The sequence below is a fragment of the Dasypus novemcinctus genome, chromosome 23 (assembly GCF_030445035.2).
Source record: "Dasypus novemcinctus isolate mDasNov1 chromosome 23, mDasNov1.1.hap2, whole genome shotgun sequence".
Lineage (NCBI taxonomy): Eukaryota > Metazoa > Chordata > Mammalia > Cingulata > Dasypodidae > Dasypus > Dasypus novemcinctus.
Window position 1 is genome coordinate 1,443,356 of NC_080695.1, and position 23,979 is coordinate 1,467,334.

At 57.1% G+C, this 23,979-nt stretch overlaps 1 protein-coding gene across 1 annotated transcript in view; it reads left to right on the forward strand.

The window, feature by feature from the left end:
- The first annotated feature begins 211 nt into the window (after nt 1–211).
- LOC131275433 (lipase maturation factor 1-like) overlaps nt 212–23,979 on the forward strand; it is a 36,273-nt gene continuing 12,505 nt past the window's right edge. The window contains exons 1-2 of the mRNA XM_058285561.1: nt 212–398; nt 8,956–9,265. Coding sequence (XP_058141544.1) covers nt 227–398; nt 8,956–9,265 — 482 coding nt within the window. The 5' untranslated portion in view covers nt 212–226. The remainder of the gene's footprint in view (nt 399–8,955; nt 9,266–23,979) is intronic.

Here is a 23,979-nt window from a genome sequence, read left to right on the forward strand (position 1 = left end):
GCCATAAGCGTGGCCTACGGGTTGTAGGCGAGGCCGTAGGGGTGAGGGAGGCTGGCCGGAGGGGGCGGGGCCGCCGGCTCGTGGGCGGGGCCAGCCGTGTGGGCGTGCCTGTAGGAACCCGAGCTGGGCCTGCACGGGAGGAGGCGGGGCCGGGGGCTATGGGCGGGGCCTCAGGGCGCGTGGCGGCTCGCGGCCCTCCCCGCGCATGCGTTGTAACGGCCAGGCAATGGCGGCGCCCGAGGAGGCGCTGAGGCAGCGGAGGCGCGGGGATGCAGCCCCTGAGACTGGGTCTCCGCCCGCGCCTCCGCGCGGGCCCGCGGGCCGCCCGGGCCGCCTCCGCGCGGGCACGTTCTGGCTGACCAGGATAGCGCTCCTGAGGGCGCTGGCGTTCGTTTACTGTGAGTCCGCGGCGGGCCCCGCGCTCCCGCCCGCCCGGCCGCAGCCGTCCCCGCGACCCCCGCCCGCCGCGCCTCGGCGCCCGGCCCCGCACCCCCGGGGGCGCGGGGGTCGGGAGCGCCCGCAGCCTTCGGGCTTCCGGGGGCCGGGCCGGCGGCCGCGGTGGCGGTGTCTCCCCGCCCGTTCTCACCGCGCTCCCAGGACGCGGCTGCGCGGGCTGGGGCGGGCGGCACGACGCCGACGACGTCCTCAGCGGGTGCAGCCGACCCCGCCTCAGGCAGCGGCGCGGAAGCCCGACGCGGCCACCGGCCAGTGCCCGGCCCGCGGCCGCCGCGCGAGGGGCCCGCCCGCCCCCCAGGTCCGGCCCGGCCTGCCGGCGCTGCGAATTCCTCCTCCCTCGCGCCCCCAGCCCCCAAACCCCAGAAGCCGGAGGGCCGGGCTTGTGAGGCGCAGAACAGCCTAGCACACGAGTAAACCGCTGGTGGTAACGCAAATCAAGCTCTGGGGTCCTCCAACGGCGCCGGAAGTGAGGAGGCTGCCGGAGGGGCGGGCACGTGGCGCCGCCGCATTTCCTCCTCATCCTCACACGTGGGGTGAGAAGAGCTGCATTGCAGGAGCGCTCTGGAAACTTCCACAAACACTCCCTAGACGCTGAAAGAAGGCCGGAGGCACTGCTGAGGGGGAGAGGGGCTCAGTTTTATATTTGCGTGACCGGGACCCCCGGGACCCCCGTCCTGGCCAGATGAGAGCCTTGTTCATCGCTGTAGGGCTCTCTGGAGGGAACTGGGTTTACTGTGCAGGCTTTTAACTCAGCTTCTCTTTGGGGTGTGACTTTTTTCCCCCTCCCCTCCATTAGCCCTTTAGCGGGGAGTAAAATATATGTAACTTAAAATGTAACATTTTTAAAAAGATTTATTTTTTTTACTTATTTCTCCCTACCCCCTCCTTGTATGCGCTTGCTGTGTCTGTTTGTTGTGTGCTCATCTTCCTTTTTTTTTCCCAAGAGGCACTGGGAATGGAACCTGGAACCTCCCATGTGGGAAGGAGACACCTAATTGCCTGAGCCACCTCACTCCTTGCTATATTGTGTCTCGTATTTTCCTCCTGTGTGTCGTCGCGCCAGCCCGTCTTGCTGGTCTTCTTTAGGAGACTCCGGGAACCGAGCCCGGACCTCCCATGTGGTAGGCGGGAGCTCAGCCCCTGGAGCCACATCTGCTTTCTAAAATGTAACGTTAATTATTTTTAGGTGTAAAATTCGTGGTGTTAGGTCCATTCACAATGTTGTGTAACGATCATGACTGATAGAACTTTTTCATCACCCTCAACAGAAGCTACCCACCGAGCTCCGCATTCCTCCCTCCTGTTGGTAACCCTGCTCTCCTTTTTGTCTCTGTGAATTTACTTATTCTAGGTGCTGCATGTAAGTGGAACTGTACCATCTTCGTCCCGTTGCGTCTGGCTGTTTCGCTCGGTGTAAGGTGTCAGGGTTCACCCGGCTCTAGTGTGGATCAGCACTTGGCTCCTTCTCACAGCTGAGTAGTCCTCTGCTTGCGGCCGGTCCACATGTGGTTTGTCCAGTCATCTGTGGATGGACGCTTGGGTGGCTTCCACCTTTTGGCCGTTGTGAATAACGCCGCTGTGAACATAGGGGTGCCAATATCTGTTCAAGTCCTTGCTTTCAGTTCTGTGTGGTATATACCTCGCAGTGGAATTCTGGGTCACATGGTAATTCTTTAACTTTTTAAGGAACTGCCTGACTGTTTTCCACAGAGACTGCACCATTCTAAATTCCCACCAGCATTTTTCCACGTCCCCAGCCACAGTTGTTGTCTATTGTCGCCCTCCTAGCGGGTGTGAATGGCATCTCACTGTGGTTTTGATTGGCATTTCCCTGGTAACTAATGAAGTTGAGCATCTTTCCTTGTGTGTTTGCATATATCTTCTTTAGAGAAAGGTCTGTTCAAGTCCTTTGCCCATTTTTTAAATTGAATTCTTTATTCTAGATACTAGATTTGCACGTATTTTCTTCCATTCACTCTTTTGATAATGTCCTTTGCACAAAAGTTTCTAATTTTGATAAAGTCCAATTTATCTATGTTTGTTGTTGTTGTTGCCTGTGCTTTGGGTGTCATACTTAAGAAACCATTGCCAAATCCAAGGCCTTGGAGATTTTTCCTGTGTTTTCTTCCACGAGGATTATGGTCCTCAGCTCTTCAGGCTAGGTCTTCGGTCTGTTTTGAGCTAAGTGTTGTCCTTGGCGTGGGGTGGGCCTGGCCTCAGTCTTCTGTGTGGGAATGCCCGGTTTTCCCAGCACTGCTTGTTGACGAGCTTGTCCTGACCCATGAGGATGCTGTGGCTTGGCGCGTGTCCTCAGAAGATGTCATCAAGTCCTAACCCCAGTCCTGTGAGGAGAACGTGTTTGTAAATAGGGTCTTTGCAGATGGTGTTGGTTAAAATGAGGCCAAGTGAGACGAGAGTATGCCCTTGGTCCAGCAGGACCGTGGTCCTCCTAAGAAGGCACCGTAAGACAGACGGACACATGGCGTGTGACAGGCAGAGCTGCTTATGCCCCAAGCTGGCCACCGCCCACAGCAGGGGAGAGGCACGGGCTGGGTTCTCCGGTTTCCGGGAAGGCGCAGCCTGCTGACACGTCGAGTCCAGGCTTGCGGCCCGCAAGCGGGGGGGCCAGTGCTTTTCTGCTGTGTGGGCCACCCCGTCCGTGGTCCTTACAGTGGCCCCAGCAAGCACAGGCAGGTGGCCTTGGCACCCTTGGGGAAACCTGTTGACCGTCTATGTGGGGTTTCTTTCTTCAGTTTGGCATGATTTTTTCAACTCTTAAAGTAATAAATAGTTCTTAACAGTGTTGCTTAATTATCCACAGCATTAAAAACCCATTTTGAAGCTTGAGCTGTCACTTAGCAAAAGATGAAGTCAAGAGAAAGCTAATCTTTGGGCTCTAATAGACTGTTAAAGGGTCCCGTAATGGAGCGGAAACCCCAGTGGCTTTGTGTGCAGAGCGCTCAGCTTCCTGAAGCTGGCCTCCAGGTCTCTCAGGTGCACCTGCTCGAGCTCCGCAGGGATTCTCGATTCAATTTAGAAGGAAGCGATTTTAGGCCACTGGGCCAAGCAGATATTTTAAGCCTGGTGCTGAATGTAGCATCATTTGCTTTGGTATTTTGGTGTTTTTCCCCCTCCCATCTTGTGAGTAACTATTATTTGGAATAGAATCAGGTTTTTTTTTCAGCCAGATCAAGAAACTGGTTTCCCAGTGGCAGAGGGACTTTGCTCTTTGGCTGAGAAGGCCTGGGGCAAGGGGGTACACATCCTGCTTTATCTCTTAGAACGTTCTGGGTCTTCTTGGGACTGGAGCTACACAGAATCCTAGTGCTTTCCAAGATGCTCATAGAGGCTCTCCAAATACCTCATTGATGTTAATTTTAAAAACCTTTTTGCTATTTTGTAATTCAAAGCATGCTCCTAGTTAAAGCACATTGAACTTAGGTGACCTTCACCGTATGCCAAGTGCCTCAGAAAGCACACGGTAACAAGGTGAGGAAAGCGAGGTGCCTTCAGAAGCATGCTGATGCACCCCGAGCCCGATGCCGGGAGGCCGGCTGCGTGGACACGGCTTTCTGGTGTGTGGTCTCGTGTGGTGCCTGCAGGACAGGCCTGGGCCGCTCGGGGACACGCGCTTCGTCGGTGCTCTCTCACGCATGTGTGGGTCACATTGCCCGGTGGGCGTTCACGGCCTGTCTGTAGGGCGCTGCTGTGCAAGCTGGGGTGTGCTCTTTGAACACCCGTGCTGGAAAGCGGCATTGTACCGCGCGCTGCAGCCCGTGAGGACTAAAGCTCCACCTGGTATCCTCTGGGCAGCCTTCATGCCCTGCAAAGCGTCTCCTGTACTGAACAGATATTTCTGTAGCGGCTGCCTGTGCTGGGCTCCCCTGGGCACTTTGCAAGGACAACCTCCTTACACCCCGAGGACACGTGGGGAGCAGAGAGGGTGAGCGGGTTGCCCAGGGTGCCCAGCCAGTCGTGGTGGCCACTTGAGTGCGGGCGGCCTGGCTCTGGCCCCTACCCCACTCAGGTGCAGCGCAGCCCCCTGCTTCCTACACACCAGTCCACGCCCCGGGCACCGACGTTCGTAGCCCTGAGAGGCCTCCCCGAGGAGAGATGGCCTGAGGCAGCGCAGACCCCTGGCACCCAGCTCCCTGTTCACTTTACACAGGACTCCGGAAAGCAGGTGGAGTGAGCGCGCGTGACGGGACTCCCGGCTGCCTTTGTGGAGTGCAGGGCAGTGTGGCCACCCTAGGGTGGCAGATGCTCGTGGGAGCCGGTTGCCTGGGGGGCTGGTCACCCAGGATGCTGGATGGCCTGGGGTGCCAGGTGGCCTTTGGGTGCTGGACACCTAGGGTGCTGAACACCTGGGGTGCTTGGTGGCCTACGGGTGCTGGGGGCCTGGGGTGCCAGGTGGTCTGGGGTGCTGGACGCCTGGGGTGCCAGGTGGTCTGGGGTGCTGGACGCCTGGGGCGCTGGGTGGTCTGGGGTGCTGGACGCCCAGGGTGCTGGCTGGCCTGGGGTGCTGGCTGGCCTGTGGGGTGCTGGCCGCCCTGAGGTGCTGGTCACCGGGGATGCTGTGTAGCCTGGGGTGCTGGACACCTGGCATGCTGGGTGGCCTGAGGTGCTGGACACCTGGGGTGCTGGCTGGCCTGTGGGTGCTGGCCGCCCTGAGGTGCTGGTCACCGGGGATGCTGTGTAGCCTGGGGTGCTGGACACCTGGCGTGCTGGGTGGCCTGAGGTGCTGGACACCTGGCGTGCTGGCTGGCCTGTGGGTGCTGGTCGCTGGGAATGCTGGCTGGCCTGTGGGTGCTGGTTGCTGGGGATGCTGTGTAGCCTGGGGTGCTGGACACCTGGCGTGCTGGGTGGCCTGAGGTGCTGGACACCTGGGGTGCTGGCTGGCCTGTGGGTGCTGGTCGCTGGGAATGCTGGCTGGCCTGTGGGTGCTGGTTGCTGGGGATGCTGTGTAGCCTGGGGTGCTGGACACCTGGCGTGCTGGGTGGCCTGGGGTGCTGGTGACCTGTGGGTGCTGGACGCTCTGTGGTGCTGAACACCTGGGGTGCTGGGGGGCCCGTGGGTGCTGGTCGCTGGGGGTGCTGGGTGCTGTGGCCCTTGTCTTTTGGCAGTGGGCTTTACGCTGAGCAGAGCTCTCCCTGGTGCTGCAGGAAGGCTCCTATCGCCCTGTGCTTGTTGGGGTCGCAGCTCCTCTTGACTTTCTCTAAGAAGGTTAGGATTTAAAGTTTTTGGGTTTTTCTGAAATTCTTTTTTCTGTGTCCTGCTGTGGTGGTATTGATTTGCGTTTTTGTTTCTGCGTATTTTTCTCCTTGAGTTGCTGGCTTTGTCACGGCCTCTGCGGCGCTTGGCCGTTCGCTTTAGGACTGAGGCGCTGAGCCTGTGGTGGTGTGGTGGGCGCTGGGGTGCGGTGCAGTGCGCCCGGTGGGTGTGGTGGGTGCTGGGGGATCGTCTTCCCGTGCAGCTCTGGCTGCTCCCAGGTTCCCCGCCTCCCCCGTGCTGCAGAGTGGCCGCCCCCCTCCGGCTTCTCTACCTCCCTCACCTACTTTCCCCTGGCCCTTTCTAGTCCTTCAGAAGCGGAAGGGTCTCTTGTCCTTTCTGTCCGTCTTGGTGGCATTTATGCCTCTTTATGCGTGTGTCATCCTTCCCGTAGGGTCTTGCAGGACAGACACGAGCAGCTCAGCTGAAGAGGTCGAGGAGGAGGGTGGGTGCCTGGCCTGGCAGTCCCAGCATCCCTCCAGTCCTCCTCCTCTGCTTCTATGAAAAAGCGGAGTGCAGAATTCACTGGTTTTCATCTTCCTTTCTGCTCGGACTTGCTGTGTGCCCATTTCTGGCCAAGAAGACATAGGTCTAAATATACTTGGGAATTTTTCAGGAACTTTTTGCTTTCTTGATAAAAGGAACCGATAAGACTTGTGCTGCTTTCCCTTCTCCTTTCTGCCTTAAACGTGGATGTGGGCTGGGGCTGCAGCAGCCACGCTGTGACTATCAGGCAGCAAGCCTGAGGAAGGAAGCTGGCGTGCTGCGGGTAGCATCACTGAATGACCCAGTGCATTCCTTACTGTTAAATCCAGGGTTTCCTTGAACTTTCTACTTCTGAAGAGTGCCACCTTGGTGAGAAAGAGTGGGAGAGCCAGAAAGCAATGGCATGGGAAAAGGAGTGCGTGAATGAAAGTGCAGCGTGAGGGGGAATGTTAGGACCTAAGCCTGTGAGCGAAGGGCCCGTGTCACCACCCTTGTGTCTCTGCTGGGCCAAGGAGTATCCTCTGGGGCATACCCCATGTCCCTGTCCTCCTCCCCTTTGTCCCAGTCTGTCCCTTTGTCTTAGCAGTCCTGGCCTCCTGGTTGATCCTTGCTTGTTTTTTGATGGTTTGTGTGCGTTAAAAGGTCATTTTGGGAATGTCTATTATTACGAGTTATTTTTAACCACTTAAAATAGTGATAACATATAACACAAAACACGCCATTTTGACCTCTGTAAGTGTATTATTCGGTGCCACTAATTACATTCACAGTGTTGTGGAACCAGCACCACTGTCTGTTTCCAAAATATTTCATCAGCTCAAACAGCAAGTCTGTCCCCATTAGCCATCACCCCTTGCTCCCCTCTGCAGCCCCTGATAACCTGTTTTACTCTCTCTCCCATGAACACGCCACACCTGGTATTCCCCCCAGCGGGGTCCACGTTGCTCTCCTGGGCTGACTTAGGTCATGAAGCGTGCGTCGAGGACGCTGTTGCAGGGGTGTCAGGTGCGGTTCCTTTCCAAGCCAGGCGCTACTCACCGCGTGTCCCCACCACAGCGCCTTGAGCCGTTGTTGGTCGGGGCTTTTGGGCTGCTTCCATCCTCGGGCGATGATGAATAATGCCACTGCGAACATCGGTGCAGAGAAACCTGCTTGAGTGCCACCTGCAGTCCTCCCGGGTCCGTCCCTAGACGTGGGGCTGTCGGCTCCTGTGGCGATTCGGTGATTAGCTTTCTGGGGAACCCCCAAACTGCCTTCCACAGGGGCTGCACCAGCGACGAGTGAGTGTCCAGTTTCTTCATGTCCTCTCTAACTCTTGCTGTTTTCCGATTTTTGTTTTTAACAGTTGGCATCCCAGTGGTTGTGAAGTGGCATCTGCCTGTGGTTTTGATTTGCATTTTCCTAATGGCTGAAGATGTTAAGCATCTCTTTTTCTTTTAGGAGGTGCTGGGGACTGAGACCTCGTATGTGGAAAGCAGGTGCTCAACCACTGAGATGCACCTGTTCCCCCTGCATCTTTTAATGTGCTTCTTGGCCATTTGCATATCTTTTTTGGAGAAATGTATTCTCAAGTCCTTGCCCAGTTTTTTTAAAAATTTATTTTATTCCCCCCTCTTGGTCTGCACTCGCCGTCTGTTCTCTGTGTCTATTTGCTGTGTGCTCCATGTCTGCTCGTCTTCTCTTCAGGAGGCACCGGGAACCGATTCTGGGACCTCCCATGGGGGGAGAGGCGCTCAGTCACCTGTGCCACCTCAGCTCCCTGCTTTGTTGTCTCTCTTCGTTGTCTTTCCTCTTTGTGTCTCTTTGGTGACTCATCTTGTAGCGTCAGCTCGCCGCGTCCTCAGCCCATTTTTAAATCACGTCACCTGGCCTTTTGCTGTGGGAGTTTGTCATCTGTTCTGGTTATTAAACCCCTCTTGGGTCGGTGGCTCCCGAGTACTTCCTCCCTGCTGTCGGCGTTCTCGCTTTATTCATACAGCCTTTGCATGGTTTTTCACTGTTTCGCGGTCCTGTCTCTGTTCTTTTGTGGCTCGTGCTCCCAGTGGTACGCTTTTTCCGGCCATGGAGATGGTGCTGCTCTGCTCTGGGAAGGAGCAGGCTGGCCTGGTGCCTGGGGCCCTGGCCCCGGCATGTGCAGCGTGTCCCTTTCCTCCTCGGCGCACTGCCCGCCATCCCCTCTGTGCAGGTGCCCAGGCCCCGAGAGCAGAGGCTGTGCTGCCTGGGGCTGGGGTCGTCAGAGTGACTGCAGGAGCTCACGGTTTGCAGGGCAGGCACCGCTGCTCAGACGTCACTGTGCCGCGTCCTGCGAGTGGCTGCTGAGCAGCTCCGCCGTAACCAGCGGCCGGGTCGGGCCATCAGGCGGCGGCTCACGTCGCAGGTGGCTGTGCGCCTCTGTTGTGCGACAGTGTGGCCAGCCTGCGTGTGTCCTCTGTGCCGCTCTGCCGCCCCGCACATGGCTCCTTGTCCTTCGGTGCTCTCCTGGGAAACACGGAAGCTGGTGGATGGGGGCTCCGGAACTCCTCGTCCATGAGACCCGGTGCAGTTTCTCAGGACGAGCCTCCTGGGGCTGAGAGCGCGGGGACACGTTTTTATTGGTTCTGGGCTACTTTGTGAAGTGGGTTTTGAAACTCTTTGGCCATGAAACCTTGCGCCTTCTCCAGGTTGGGCCTCTAAGACCGGCCCCCATTTGGGGGCGTCCTGGAGCCCCCGGCCCCGCCTGACGCGCCCACCGTCCTCTCGTTGCAGCCGTGGCGTTCCTCGTGGCTTTCCGCCAGAACAAGCAGCTGATCGGGGCCCGGGGGCTGCTCCCCTGCAGGCTCTACCTGGAGAGCATCCGGCGCCACTACCACGGGCGGGTCGGCTGGGACGCCCTGAGCCACGCCCCCACCGTCCTCTGGCTCCTGGACTGGTCGGACATGGACTCCACCCTGGACGCGCTGGCGCTCCTCGGCCTGGGCCTCTCGACCTCCGTTGTGCTGACCGGCTGTGCCAACATGCTGCTCATGGCCATGCTCTGGGCCCTCTACATGTCCCTGGTCAGCGTGGGGCAGGTCTGGTGAGTAGGACCTCGGGGCGCCTGCATGCGGTCTGCCGGGAGGGCTGGGGTCCTGCCAGCGGGTGGCGGGGTCTTCTGGAACAATTCAGGACTGTGCCGCGAGGCTGGGCTGGGGTGCAGATGGCTGGGTGCCTTTGGGAACAAGTCCCCGGTTCTGTTTGGAGCGGTGTGTCCCCACAGCGAGACTCCTTGTCAGCCACCTGAGGGGGTCTGGGAGCGTTTGGAGGCCCTCTGCTGTTCCTCCCTTTCCCAGGGAGTTCTTCCCACCCTCTCCCCGCCGGCCAGGGGCATGGCCCCGGAGCTTTGAGTCCACCGTGGAGGCTGCAGGGGCGCTGCCGGAAGCCCGTGGGGCTCGTGTGGGGCACGGGGGCTGGAGGTGCAGTGCCGTCTGAACGGGTCAGGGGGTCAGGTGACGGGCCTGTGTGGCAGCCCAGAGGGCTCTGTAAGGAAACATGGCCTTCGAGAGGCGGTGGGGCGCGGGGGCGCAGCTGCCGCTCTGCCAGCTGGCCTTCCTGCCCGGAAGGCACGGGCAGCTGCGAGGCTTGTGTGCGGGAGACGGGCGGGAAGTAGCGCAGCTCAAGGCCGACCTCGGGTGCTGGCAGCTCCCCTTCACCAAGTCCACAGCCAGGCGCCCGGCACCCCCTGGGGCAGGGACGTCCTGGCGCCCTGTGAGGCCTGGAGCAGCCGGCCTGCGGTGTCCGGGTGGGAATGCTGGGGGCTCTGTGCCTGGCGCTGAGCTTCTCCATCCCACCTCCAGGTGCCCGAGGTCGTAGAGAATTTAAAATTTTTTCTTGTAACTTTTTAAAAATTCGCCCCGCCCTCCTGCCCCGTGCTTGCACTCACTGTCTATATCCACTCACTGTATGTTCTTCTGTGTTTGCTTATGTTTCCTTCTAGTCTTTCTCTTTAGGAGGAACCGGGAACCAATCCCGGGACCTCCAACATGGGAGAGAGGCGCTCAATTGCTTGACCACCTCAGCTCCTGGTCTGCTGCGTAGCTCACTGTCTCTCCAGGGCGTCCCCCTTTGTGTTATCTTGCTGCATCAGCTCTCTGCGGCATGGCCCAGCTTGCCCGCACCAGGAGGCCGTGGGAATTGATCCCGGGACCTCCCATGTGGTAGACGGGTGCCCAGTTGCTTGAGCCACCTCTGCTTCCCCTGAAGGACGTGTTTTAAGATTAAGAGCTGGGGGAGGGCCCTGAGCGCCCAGGCGGCAGATTCGGGATGAGGTTGTGCTGATTTTGACTGAGCGGCACAAAGTCCTGCCAGCCTTGGGGGCGCCTGCCTCGTAGCGCCGCCTCCTCTGCCTCAGAGGCTCTGTTGCTCCCTGCCCCTGCTCTCCTGCACACGTGGGCCGGCGTGGCCAGCCAGCGTGGCTGCTCGCGGCCTACGTTCCTGCAGAGCCCAGGCCCAGGGCAGGCAGGCAGGACAAGGCTGCGAGAGGCCCTGGGGACAGCGCCTTTGCAGCCACAGCAGGCCCTGACAGCGGCCCCGCGGGACTGCCCCAGAACGCCCACTGCTCTGTGCCCGCCTCCCCTCAGGGCGCTGTGGGGCCCGCGCCTTGCCCCTTGCTGCTCCAGGCGGTGCTGGGTGCGTGCCCGGGTGGCAGAGCCGCTCTCCTGCAGGCTCGGGCAAGGCCGCGTCCTCCAGGCCGTTGACCAGCGTGCAGCCTGCGGCCACCTTCCATCTCTTGGGTCCCGGAGCTGTTTTGAGCACAGGAAGGCCTGGAGCCACGTGTGTCTGCGCTGGCCTAGAGGCTGATATGCTTTGAGGCCTCATGATTTTAGCCCAAACCAGAGGTGAGAGTTTCCGGTCCCATTTAGCAGATCCACAGACGGGGAGCCCAGAGCCGCTGGCCTGCTGGACACCGACTCGACTTGTGAGACGGGACCCGGCCACGTGCTGCTGTGCTAGCACCTGCGAAACGTGTCTTGTCCTTGAGTTTTTACGGCCGTGTCTAGGCCTGTAGTCAGGAAAGACCACCGTGTCCAGCTGGAGATTCTGAGCCCAGTCTGGGTGCGCGTGGCTAACAGCGCAGGCTCGTTGTCTCTTCCCTGGGACAGCAGTTGTGCCCGCGTCTTCCTGGGTGTGCTAGCACAGTGGGGCTCTAACGAACACACTCCCTAAAGTAAAATAAAACAAATCTTACCAGAAATGACGCCTGAAAAGTGTGAAAAATACAGCGGCCAACACTTGAGGTGGGTAGTTCAGCTCCCTCCGTCTCGCCTGGAGCCAGTGTTGCCGCGGCCTGCACAGCCACCCGCTCGCGAGGGCAGGCGCCGTGCTCGGGATGGTTTTCGGTCTACACCTGTCTCTGGGTCCCCGACGCCCTGGCAGGTGGTCATCGGAGGTGGCAGAGCAGGAGGGCAAGGGAGCCGTGGGGCTTGTGGAGGAGAGGAGCGCGCCCCTCAGGAGGAAGTGGGCCTCTTGATCTCACAAACAAATCTAGACACAATTTATTCCTTTTATGTCCTGTTTGTTTTCAGTTGAGAGAGTAGAATATTTATTTTGGGCCTAAGATGCTCTGATAATGGGGACTGTTGACTGAAGGGCTCTTTCAACTTCTGTCCAGCTGGCGCCCTGTGGCGCAGAGAGGAAGCCCCATGGGGCGAGGGGACGCCAGGCAGGTGGCAGTCCAGCTGCTGCGCCGCGTGGCTCCTGCAGAACGTGCCTTCTCTGCACAGCGCGTGTGGCTGGAGTGGCGTCTGGAAGGGCAGTCGTCATGACTCTGGCAGTGGCTGCGTCCCTGAGGTGACCGTAGCGTCCCTCCTGAGCTCCTTCCTGCCCTTCTCGGAGGTGGTCGCTCGTCCAGCTGCTCCCTGGCTCAGGCCAGTGTCCACAGGGAAGTCCCAGGTGTCAGAGAGAAACCTCCTCAGCTCTGGGCGAGGCAGGTGCGGTGTGCCGTGCGACCCGCGGTGCTTTGGGTCCCCAGCACTGCCGCGTGGGCTGGAGTCAGGCAGCCTCGTGCAGACACGGCGTGGCCGGAGTAGCCCCACCCCTTCGTTCCTGAGCCTCGCCTGCCCTCCCTGCCCTCCAGGCATTGGCAGCGCCCACCGTGCACGGATGCCCGGGAGCCCGGGAACCTGTTGCCGCATGACGGCCAGCCAAGGTGCTCCCGCCCCGCGGGAGGCTGCTCTGCCCGGGGCGTGGCTGGAGCCTGGAGGAGGTGCTTCCCAGAGTAGCAGCCACCGGCCTCAGTGCTGAGAGGCGCAGGCTTTGTGCTTTTCAGGGCACCTCAAGGCCACGTTTTCTTAACGGACTGTCTCGCGATAGAGTGGGTGCTATGATAGAAGGAGCAGGTGCAGTGTGCTGACGCTGCACCCCATCCTGCAGAGCAGGCACGTGGGGCAGGAGGCGCCCTTGCGGGGGGTCCCTAATTCTCTGCCCCACACACCATGGACCCCACGCCATGTCCCACACTGAGGCCCCCCAGGCCACAGGCCACCTAAACCACGGGCCGTCCCAGGCCACAGGCCATCTGCACCAGGCACCCATCCTGGCCGTGGTCAGCCGTCAGCGTCCTCTGCTCAGCTCCGCTCCCTGAGCTTCAGGCGCAGATACCGGCACGTGGTGTGGTGCCAGGCGGGCAGGGCAGGAGGGGCTGGGTGGGCGCCAGGAGGCCACGCTGGGCATTGTGGGGCAGGAGTCGGGGACCAGCAGCGCCTCTGCCCTGGGCCAGTCCTCTGCCCATGGGCGCTCTCACTGGCGTCTGCTTGCCGGTCAGAGGTGGGCGAGTAAACCTGGCACAGGCAGACAGTCCACCTCAGCCAGCGTCAGTGCGTGCTCCTTGCACTGCCCCTCTGATGCCCCAGGTCCTTCCACGCATCGCCAAGGGTCAGCATGCCTAGATGTGTCCTTTCTTAGCGCGCGGGACCCAAGCGGGAGACCCAGGACTCGTTCTCAATTCTGCCTCTTCCCTTGCATTTCATCAACCTCTACAGCCCCCTGGTTTCCCACAAAGTGTTTCCGGAACCTTTCTCCACCGGCAGTGCCAAGCCTGATCCTATTCCTGACGGCCGCCCCCTCTTCTCGCCTCATTCCAGTGCCCTCAGGCCTCTTGTTGGTTCACGAGTGGACAAGGTGGCCAGGGTGCCGTGGGGCCAGCTGTGCCTTTGGTTCCTGCCGTTCCTGTCATTCCTGTCATTCCTGTCATGAGCAGCCAGAGCACATCTCCCCAGTGTCCACTGGCCAGCGCTCTGGACTGCAAACCCTTCGTCTACTCCTGGCTCCTGCTGCCCGCTGCTCTCCCGTTTGAGACGAGAGCCGGGCGCCTCCTGTGCCCACGCCCCAGAGCTGCGCTTGGCGCCTCGGGCCCAGCTGCTGCTGAGTGCCTCCGGGAGAGCAGACGCTCCCCGTCCTGTCAGGAGCCCCTGCCCACCTGTGCTGGGGTGCGCTTGTTAGAGGGCAGGCGGCTGGCGTCGGCCCAGAAGCCCTGCCCGCAGGAGGGCCGCAGGGCGGGCTGCAGGCTGCGTGCCCAGGGCCAGAGGCACGGGTACTCACCCAGTGGGGCCGGGGCGGCGCCGGGTGCGGGGCGTGTTGCCGACAGCGGCTTTCTGCCGCGGAGCCGCCTTTCCTCCCTCTCAGCAGGGCCCGGCTGAAGCGGGCGCTCTGCAGGCGCTCGTCAAGAACCTGAGTGCATCTGCCTCGAGCCTCATCCCTGCCCCAGCGCTGCGCGCACCTGGGAGCTCGTCAGGTGCTGAAGAGACGCTGGAGCAGGGTGCAAGCGTCACCGTGGCAAGACCGCGCCCCTCACCCACACCCTGTTCCTGAAAACAAACATCCCTTTCGACAACTGGCAGAGACCCGCTGTGACTGCTGCTGGGACAGGCGCGGTCGTGCCCTGAGCCCCTGTGGTCCAAGCTACGTGCAGGCTGGCGGTCTCGGGGCCATGGCCTGGCCCCCATCCTGTTCTGCCACTTCTGGGTTGTGCCTAAGTCATCCGTCACCCTGTGTCGCTCTCCCCGTCCGTGATGGGCAGCAGCCGCCCTCCAAGGTGGGGGGCGTGGGTTACTGCGGCCCCGGGGTGGCAGCCGCCTCGACTGGTGCTGTGCTGCCCCACTGGCGGCCGTGTGTGCGGGCCGTGCTGTCAGCAGGCCTCGGGCAGGCCCTCCCAGCTCAGCACACCAGACCCGAAGGGCGAGGGGGTCCTGGGGGTGGAGCCAGCGCCAAAATGGCCAGGCTGTCCTCCAGGCGGACTCACGACTGGGTGCCTGAACCCTGTCCCTGAGCCCCGCCACTGCTGCATGGACCAGCTGGGCTGAAGCTCAGGGCTCTGCCCTGTGCAGAGGACACAGCGTGCCCCTCCTGGTGGGACCCTTGGTGCCTTGGCGTTTTGTGTCTTTGCTTTGCAGGCAAGGCCGGTGATGGCTTCCTGATCTGCCCAACCCTCCCTGCTGCTTGGCACCTGGGCTTTTTAACATCAGAAGCGTGGCCTTCGGGCACTTCAGGCCTGGGGGGAGCTTGTGGAGCTGGAAGCCCGCCCGCCTGCCCGCTTTTGCCTGTCACACTCCCGTGAGTGTGTGCGGGTCTCATGTCCTGCTGGTGCAGGATGGCCCTTGTGCTTCGGAGCGCTGGGTCATGCCCTGGCACCCTTGTTCCGTCCAGGACCCGCTGAGGCCCCCGCCTGGCGTTGGGCCCCTTGCCTGTGGCACTGCGGCAGTGTGGGTGACTGTCCCACAGCTGGGCCCTGTCGGTGTTTTTCCCTTGGCCCTGGGAGGACGAGCAGAGGCGAGGCCTTCTCATTGCACCACCTCCGCACGCGCCGACACCCGATCCTCCCTGTGCAGCCGTCCTGGAGCGCCCGGCTGGGGTTGCGCTTGCCAGCCCCCCCAGGTGCTCTTTCCCCCTCCTGTTCCCACCAGCCTCCTGCAGCGAGCGGCTTGTGCTCTTGCAGTACAGTTCTCACAGTGCTCCTTCCTGATCCCTTGGCCTCCTAACTGGTGGTGTGGATTTTTAAAATTTGTTTGCATTAAGGTTTATTGTTTGTGCTGTAAACTGACGGTGAGTTTGGACAAATGCTCGCTGTCTCGACTTACCCTCACACAGAATAACTTCACTGCCCCAAGAAATCCCCACGCTGGAGCCCTTCTCCCCCCCAAGCCCCTGCCAACCGCCGATGGGTTTGCCGTCTCTGTGGTGTGGCCTTTCCTGGGAGGTCGAAGGAGACAGTGAGCAGCTCTTCCAGACGACTGGCTTCTTGCACTTAGCGTTTAAGCCTCTGCCATCTCTTTTGTTTTCCTTAAGATTTATTTTATTTATTTCTCCGCACTTCCTTGTTGTTTGCACTTGCTGTCTTTTCATCTTCCTTGTATCTTTAGGAGACACCAGGATCTGAACCTGGGACCTCCAATATGGGAGGGAGGCACCTAATTGCTTGAGCCACGTTACCTGCTTTGTTGTGTCTCTCATTGTGTTTTTCTTTTTTTTTGTCCTTTGTTGCATCAGCTGGCTCTCTTCTTCAGGAGGCACCAGGACTGAACACAGTCCTCCCGTGTGGTAGGTGGGGGCTCAATCGCTTAAGCCACATCTGCTTCCCATCTTCCATATCTTTTTGTGGTTTGATAGCTTATTTATTTTTATTTTCTTTTTCTGTTTTTGTTGTTTTGTTGTTGTTGGGGTTCTTCTTCAGTATTGTATTGGCTTATTTTGGACCTTTCATATCTTTATATAAGCTTTAGAATCAGTTTGTTGATGTCTTTTTTTTTTTAATTTATTAGTACAAAGTAGCTTGCTGGAATTTTGATTGAGAATATACTGAATGTATAGCCCATGTTGGGAAGAATTAACATCTTAACAATATTGAGTCTTCCAATCCATGAACATAGAGTATCTATTTATTTAGATGGTCTTTGATTTTCTTCATCAATGTTTGGTAGTTTTCCGTATGTAGGTAGTATGCTTATTTTATTAGTATACTACTTAATTATTTCACTTTTTGTGCAATTTTAAGTGCTCTTGTGTTTTAATTTCAAACTCCAGTTCATTCCTGGTATATAGGAAAGCAGTTGACTTTTGAATAGTAGTCTTGTATCCTGTAACCTTGCTTTATTTGCCTATTAGTTTTGGGTTGAGTCCTTGGAATTTTCTACATAGGGAAGCATGTCCTCTGAGACTATAGATGGTTTTACTTCTTGCTTTCCAGCCTGCGTACCTTCTGCTTCCTTTTCTTGTCTCCTGTGCTGGTAGGACTTGCAGGAGTGGTGGAAGCAGACGTCGGTCCTGAGCTTGGGGACAAGTGACTAGTTTTTCTCACCACTAAATATGGAGTTAGCTGTAGGGTTTTTGTAGCCCTCCCTTCCTGCCTTTTCCAGTTACCACAAAACAAAACACACACATACCTTCCCAGCGACAGCACCACGATGAGTGTGCTCTGCTCAGGAAGCCGCCTCTGTGCCCAGCTTCCTGGAGTTCTTGTCCTGGACCAGCGCTGGGTCTGTCGGACGCTGTCTGTGTCGACGGGTGTGCTCGTGTGACTTCCCTTCTGCAGTTGTCGACGCAGTGGAGCACGCTGCCTGGTTCTCAGGGTTAGCCAGCCTGGCGTGGCTGAGTCAGTGCCCCGTGTGGGCACAGTTCTCTGAGGCCCCGCTGGGCTCGAGGTGCTAGTATTTTGTTGAGGATTTTTGCCTCTGTGTTCACAAGAGATATTGTCCTGCCGTTGTCCTTTCTGGCCATGTCCTTGCCTTCCTTTGGTGTTAGGGAACGCTGGCCTCTGGAGTGAGTCCGCTTGGCTGCTTGTGCTTTAGTTTCCGGGAAGAGGCGGGGAGAACAGGTGTCGCTTCCTCCCTGAACTGGTGCAGTGTCCTGGCGGGCTTCTCTTTGGAAGGGCGTTGATGATTGAGTAACTTCCTTCGTAGCTTGTAGGTTATGGGTTTTGGTGCTTTGTGCCCTGGTGGGCGTGGAGCCGCCGGAGCTTTGCCCTCGGCGCCCCCCCATACCCATGGGCAGTGGGGGCCGCGCTCTGCCCTTCCTGGTGTGGCGTCGTGCCTGTTGTCCTTGCTGGTGCTCCCCCGGGGTGGAGTTTACCAGCTACGTGGACCTTTCCACAGCGCCACTTGGGCTTTCGTTGTTGATGTTCTCTCTTTTCTTGTTTTCAGTTTAATTGATTTCTGCTCTAATTTTTATTATTTCATTTATTTTGCTTTTTTGAGGCCTAAGTGGCTCTCCTTTCTTTAATTTTCCATCAGAAACTTAACTTACTGATTTCAGATATTTCTTCTTTTCCTATATGTGAATATAACATTATAAATTTTCCTCTAAGCCAGGGGTACTTAACAAGGGGTCCGTGAGCTTGGATTGAAATTTTAAAAACATTGTTTTTGTGAGGACATGTTGGTGCGGTGTGATACATTTATTAAATCATGCACAGTACAGAGTAGACTTAGTAAGGGGGCTGTGGTTTTCTCCTCACTGGCAGAGGGGTCCATGGAACAAAAAGGGCCAAGAAGCCCTGCTCTAAGCGTTCCTTTCGGTGCATCCCCCAGCACTTGGTAAGTTTCGGTTTCACTTTCATTGAGTTCTCCCGAGGCTTCTTTTCTGGCCCTGTGTTGTTCACAAGTGCCCTGCCTGATGGCTCCACGCTGGACTGTCTCGCAGCCCCTCGAGGTCCTGAGGACACACTTGGCTTTCTCCTCTTCTAACCGCGCTGCGGCCCCGGGCGAGGTCTGGCTTGGCGGGTGCTGCAGGTGAGGTCGGGTGAACGGGGGTCCTGCAGCTGGTGGACAGAACGTCCCACGGAGCTCAGCTGGGGCCCCGTGGGGGCCAGTGCTGTCGAGGCCAGCCCTGCCCCTCCTGGCCTCCTGCTGCTGGGCCACCAGGGCCACCGAGCCATGGATTTGCCTGTGTCCTCCCGCAGCACTGTCCCTTTGGCCTTGCACACTTTGCAGCTCCGCTGTTTTGTGCCCACCCCAGGTTCCTGCCGAGGTGTGGCCAGAGGCATGGCCTGCTTATTTGGGGGAATGTGGCTGTCAACCCATCTTGCTGGGAGCCCCTCCTGGCCCCAGGCTGCATCCAGGCTTCCCGGAGGCCCCGGAGCCGTTGTGCCTCTGCAGCCGCCTGGCCCCAGGTGCTCCTGTTGCTGCGGGCTTCTCCTGAGACTCGCAGCGGCCGGCCTCTGGGTCTGGAGTCTACACTTCTTAGGGTGTGCAGCACTTGAGAGGGGGCAGGGTCTGGTGCCTGTCAATGCGGAGCATTTCCATTATGTAAAGTGGAACCCAAGGGCTGACAGTGTTCTTGAAACAGTGGCTCCAAAAGCCTTCCAAGCCTTCACTGTAGCTTCTGCTCAGCTTCTGCAGTTGGCAGCAACTGTCCCAAAAGCCAAATTTCCGATTCTTTTATCAGCGCTTTACTTTGGCAAGAATCCTGAAGACTTGCTTTGTTGCCTTAAGGATAATTGTGTGACCATCCTTTTCTCTTCTCCTCCGGAATTCCTGACCCCCCAAAAAGAAGAAAACACTATCCTGGAAACTCAAAGCCCAAGTCGGGGCGTCTCAGGCTTGCCCTTCCTGTGGAGGAAGCTGCTTTGGCACTTCCTTCTGAGGCAGAACGGATGGGGCACTGGCTTCAAAGGCGCCGCGAGCAGATGCCGCTGTCTGAGGGGTGAGGGGACCAGGTGACACCGGCTGTTCCACTGTGCCCGCACCAAGGGCTGGGAAGGGAAGGTGTGGGGTGACCTCCAGCCCTGCCCCACGCCACACTGCCCGGGCTTGCAGCAGTTCCAGATTGTTCTCCCAGTGCACGGGAGGAGCCCCTGTAACTTCGCGGGGCGTAGGTGGGACAGTGTGTGCAAGCAGGCTCCGTTTTATCCATTCCAGGGCTGCATGTGCAAGTGGGCTCCATTGTACCTGTTCTAGGGCTGCGTGTGCAGGTGTGCCCCATTGTACCTGTTCCAGGGCTGCATGTGCAGGTGTGCTCCATTGTACCTGTTCCAGGGCTGCATGTGCAAGCAGGCCCCATTGTACCTGTTCCAGGGCTGCGTGTGCAAGCGGGCCCCATTGTACCTGTTCCAGGGCTGCGTGTGCAAGCGGGCCCCATTGTACCTGTTCCAGGGCTGCGTGTGCAGGTGTGCCCCATTGTACCTGTTCCAGGGCTGCGTGTGCAAGCGGGCCCCATTGTACCTGTTCCAGGGCTGCGTGTGCAAGTGGGCTCCATTGTACCTATTCCAGGGCTGTGTGTGCAAGCAGGCCCATTGTACCTGTTCCAGGGCTGCGTGTGCAAGCGGGCCCCATTGTACCTGTTCCAGGGCTGCGTGTGCAAGTAGACTCCATTGTACCTGTTCCAGGGCTGCGTGTGCAAGCGGGCCCCATTGTACCTGTTCCAGGGCTGCGTGTGCAGGTGTGCTCCATTGTACCTGTTCCAGGGCTGCGTGTGCAAGCGGGCCCCATTGTACCTGTTCCAGGGCTGCGTGTGCAAGCGGGCCCCATTGTTCCTGTTCCAGGGCTGTGTGTGCAAGCGGGCCCCATTGTACCTGTTCCAGGGCTGCGTGTGCAAGCGGGCCCCATTGTACCTGTTCCAGGGCTGCGTGTGCAGGTGTGCTCCATTGTACCTGTTCCAGGGCTACGTGTGCAAGCGGGCCCCATTGTACCTGTTCCAGGGCTGCGTGTGCAAGCGGGCCCCATTGTACCTGTTCCAGGGCTACGTGTGCAAGCGGGCCCCATTGTACCTGTTCCAGGGCTGCGTGTGCAGGTGTGCCCCATTGTACCTGTTCCAGGGCTGCGTGTGCAGGTGTGCCCCGTTGTACCTGTTCCAGGGCTGCGTGTGCAGGTGTGCCCCATTGTACCTGTTCCAGGGCTGCGTGTGCAGGTGTGCCCCATTGTACCTGTTCCAGGGCTGCGTGTGCAAGCGGGCCCCATTGTACCTGTTCCAGGGCTGCGTGTGCAGGCGTGCTCCATTGTACCTGTTCCAGGGCTGCATGTGCAGGCGTGCTCCATTGTACCTGTTCCAGGGCTGCGTGTGCAAGCGGGCCCCATTGTACCTATTCCAGGGCTGCGTGTGCAGGTGTGCTCCATTGTACCTGTTCCAGGGCTGCGTGTGCAGGTGTGCCCCATTGTACCTGTTCCAGGGCTGTGTGTGCAGGTGTGCTCCATTGTACCTGTTCCAGGGCTGCGTGTGCAGGTGTGCTCCATTGTACCTGTTCCAGGGCTGCGTGTGCAAGCGGGCCCCATTGTACCTGTTCCAGGGCTGCGTGTGCAGGTGTGCTCCATTGTACCTGTTCCAGGGCTGCGTGTGCAGGTGTGCTCCATTGTACCTGTTCCAGGGCTGCGTGTGCAGGTGTGCTCCATTGTACCTGTTCCAGGGCTTGAGGAAGAACAGGTTTGTTCTGAACTGCCCGAGTCATGCTTGCAGTGGTGACTTCCCAGCAGTGGTGCGCACACTGTGTCAATGGGCACATGTGCAGCGGTGGTGTCAGCAGTAAGGGGTGTCGAGGGCCGGGATGTCTGCTTGACTTGCAGACTTCAATGCAGTAGGAAGACACGATGTCCTTGTTTGATAGGAGGAGCCAGAGCAGCCCTGGGTGAGCCCAGGACTGTGCTAGGATGAGAGCAGCCCTGGGTGAGCCCAGGACTGTGCTAGGATGAGAGCAGCCCTGGGGGGAGCCCAGGACTGTGCTAGGATGAGAACAGCCCTGGGGGGAGTCCAGGACTGTACATAGGATTCCCCTACGTCTTTGGGCCAGTACTAAGTTGTGCACATGAGTGTGGGCAGCTGCGACTTAATGGAGATTCCTGATGTCACACAGTGCTGGAGATGTGAGTGTGCCATTCAGGTTGGAGGGTCTTGAAGAGCCCAGCAGTCAGTTGATGCCCTCAGAAAGGCTTTACCTTAGCAATTGGGCTCCTCTAATCCTAGAGTGAGGACTACTCTCAACTGACTCTCACAGAGCTTCAGACAGGTCCTGAAAAGATTAGGCCGATCTTCCAGAAAATCAACCACTCGCTATAATGTGGTCAAACGTTCTCCAGCCTCTCAGCAGTGTATCTTCCATAACGTCTAGTATGGAATTAAAATAATTGCTATCCATTGAAGAAGTGGGAAAATATGACCCCAAATACTCAGAAAAAAGAAAGTAGAAATTGACCCTGAGATTACCCAGATGTTGAAATTAGCAGACAAAGATTTTTAAAGCAGCTATTATGAATATGATCAAGGACTTAATGGAAGGTGTGGTCATAATGAATGGACAGATGGGGAATTTTTTGAGAAGTGGAAACTATAAAGTAGAGGCAAATAGAAGTTTTAGAACTGAAAAGTACAATATTGGTATTGGAAAATCCACTGCTTGGGTGATTGGAAATGGTAGAAAAAAACTCAATGAGTGTAAAAAGAAATCAATAGAAATTATCTAAGCTAAAGAAAAGACAGATAAAGACTAAAGTAGATGAACAGACCTTCAGCAGTTTGTGGGACAGTGTGAAATGGTCTAACTCAAGTGTAATTGGAGTCCCAAAAGAAAGAAGAGAGAATGCATCACAAAAAATATTTGAAGAAATAACAGCTGAAAACCATGCATGTATAGATCCGGGAAGCCCAGTGTAGCAGTTTGATACGGTTATGAATTCCAAAAATAGATACTGGATTATGTTTGTAATCTGGTCTGTACCTGGGCGTGATGAAGTTATGATTAGGGGTTTGATTGGGCCACGTCATTAGGGTGTTGAGTCCCCGCCACTTGGTGGGTGGGGACTCACAGATAAAAGGCAGGGCAAAGGACAGAGTTGAGGGTTTTTGATGCTGGGGGGTTTTGATGTGGGAGTTTTGATGTTGGAGTTTGATACTGAAACCTTAAGCTAGGGCTCCGGAAAGTAAACTTATGCTTTATGGCCTGCTACTGTAAGTTCCTACCCCAAATAAATACCCTTTATAAAAACCAGCCAATTTCTGATATTTTGCATCAGCACCCCTTTGGCTGACTAATACACTCAGTGAACCCTGAACAGTAGCGAAAGAAAAGCACACAGCATGCATTTGTAGCTAAACTCCTGAAAACCAACAATACAAAGAAGCTCTGGAAAGTAGACAGGAAAAATAAAGATAGAATGATGTCTATTTCTTACAACCAGTGGAGGCCAGAAAGTAATGGAATGGCATCTTTAATGTGCTAAGAGAAAAAAATTATCCACCAAAATATTATTCTAAAATGAAGGCAAAATTAAGACGTTTCCAGATAAATGACAGTGGAGAGACCTGTTTGCAGAGCCCCGCACTGTGGGAAACGCTGAAGGGCTTCCTTCAGCCTGAAGGGTTGTCCCTGGAGGAGAACTCAGATTTGCAGACAGGAATGGAAGGGCGGGAGTGGTATCTGTGAAACATTGCTTTTTCTTTTCTGTTAATTTCTTTAAAATGGATTTGAATATTTTGAACAAACAAATTTTAACACTGTAATGTGGCGTTTATAATGTATGTGGTACACACGACAGCACTGCCACAGGGGAAGGAGGAGATCGTACAGGAACCTGTAAGTCAGCCACAGACTGCATTTCCTGTGACGTGGTACAGAACTAACGCCAAGCCTGCTCTGAAAAGTCCAAGTGCGTGTTGTCAGCACTGAGGCAGTCATTAACAATAACACAAAGGCATGCAGCTGAAAAGCCATCGGTGCGATTAAAATGAAGCGTTAGGGAAACGGACTTTGGCCCAGCGGTTAGGGCGTCCGTCTACCATATGGGAGGTCCGCGGTTCAAACCCTGGCCTCCTTGACCCGTGTGGAGCTGGCCATGCGCAGTGCTGATGCGCGCAAGGAGTGCCGTGCCACGAAAGGGTGTCCCCCGCGTGGGGGAGCCCCACGCGCAAGGAGCGCGCCCGTGAGGAAAGCCGCCCAGCGTGAAAAGAAAGTGCAGCCTGCCCAGGAATGGCGCCGCCCACACTTCCCGTGCCGCTGACGACAACAGAAGCGGACAAAGAAACAAGACGCAGCAAATAGACACCAAGAACAGACAACCAGGGGAGGGGGGGGAAATTAAATAAATAAATAAATCTTTAAAAAATAATAATAATAATAAAATAAAATAATAATAAAATGAAGCGTTAAACATGTCTGCTTAAGCCAAATGAAAGCGGGAAAGGAAGAACAGAGCCTAAAAAAGAGATGGGACAACGAAAGTAAATAACCAAATGGCAGAACTAAATCCAGCCTTATCAATAATTACGTTAAATATAAACAGGCTAAACAGTTCCAATTCAAAGACAAATTTACACCAGATAAGAAAGAAAACCCAGTTATGTGTGGTTTTTGAGAGATGCACTTTAAGTATAAAGACACAAAGGTTCAAAGAAAATGGATGAAAAAGTGTGTGTGTATACCGTGTAAACGCTCTGGAGAGCTAGAGTGGCCAAGCGGAGCTCAAGAAGTGAAGGTTTAGCAGACATGCGGAGGCGTGGCGTGGCGTGGCGTGGCGTGGCGGTGCGCGAATCGCACCGCAGAGCCGCCAAGTGTGCAGAGCCGGAGCCGACAGAACTGGCGGGAGGCCTGCAGGGCTGGCGGCTTCAACACCGCTCGCTCAGGAGCTGACAGAGCAGCTGAACACTGCGCCTGAGAGCGGCTGCGCACGGTCGGAACAGCACCTGGCCGACAAAGCCCTCTCCCCTCAGTCCTCGAGGGTGCAGTTCCTAAGAAGAACGGTCTTACTTCACCGCAGCGGCCAGCCTGGGCGACTTCGCGTGGATGTGACGCTGCAGGCGGCTCTCCCGTTCATTTCCAAGTGTGACCCTTTAACCACCTTT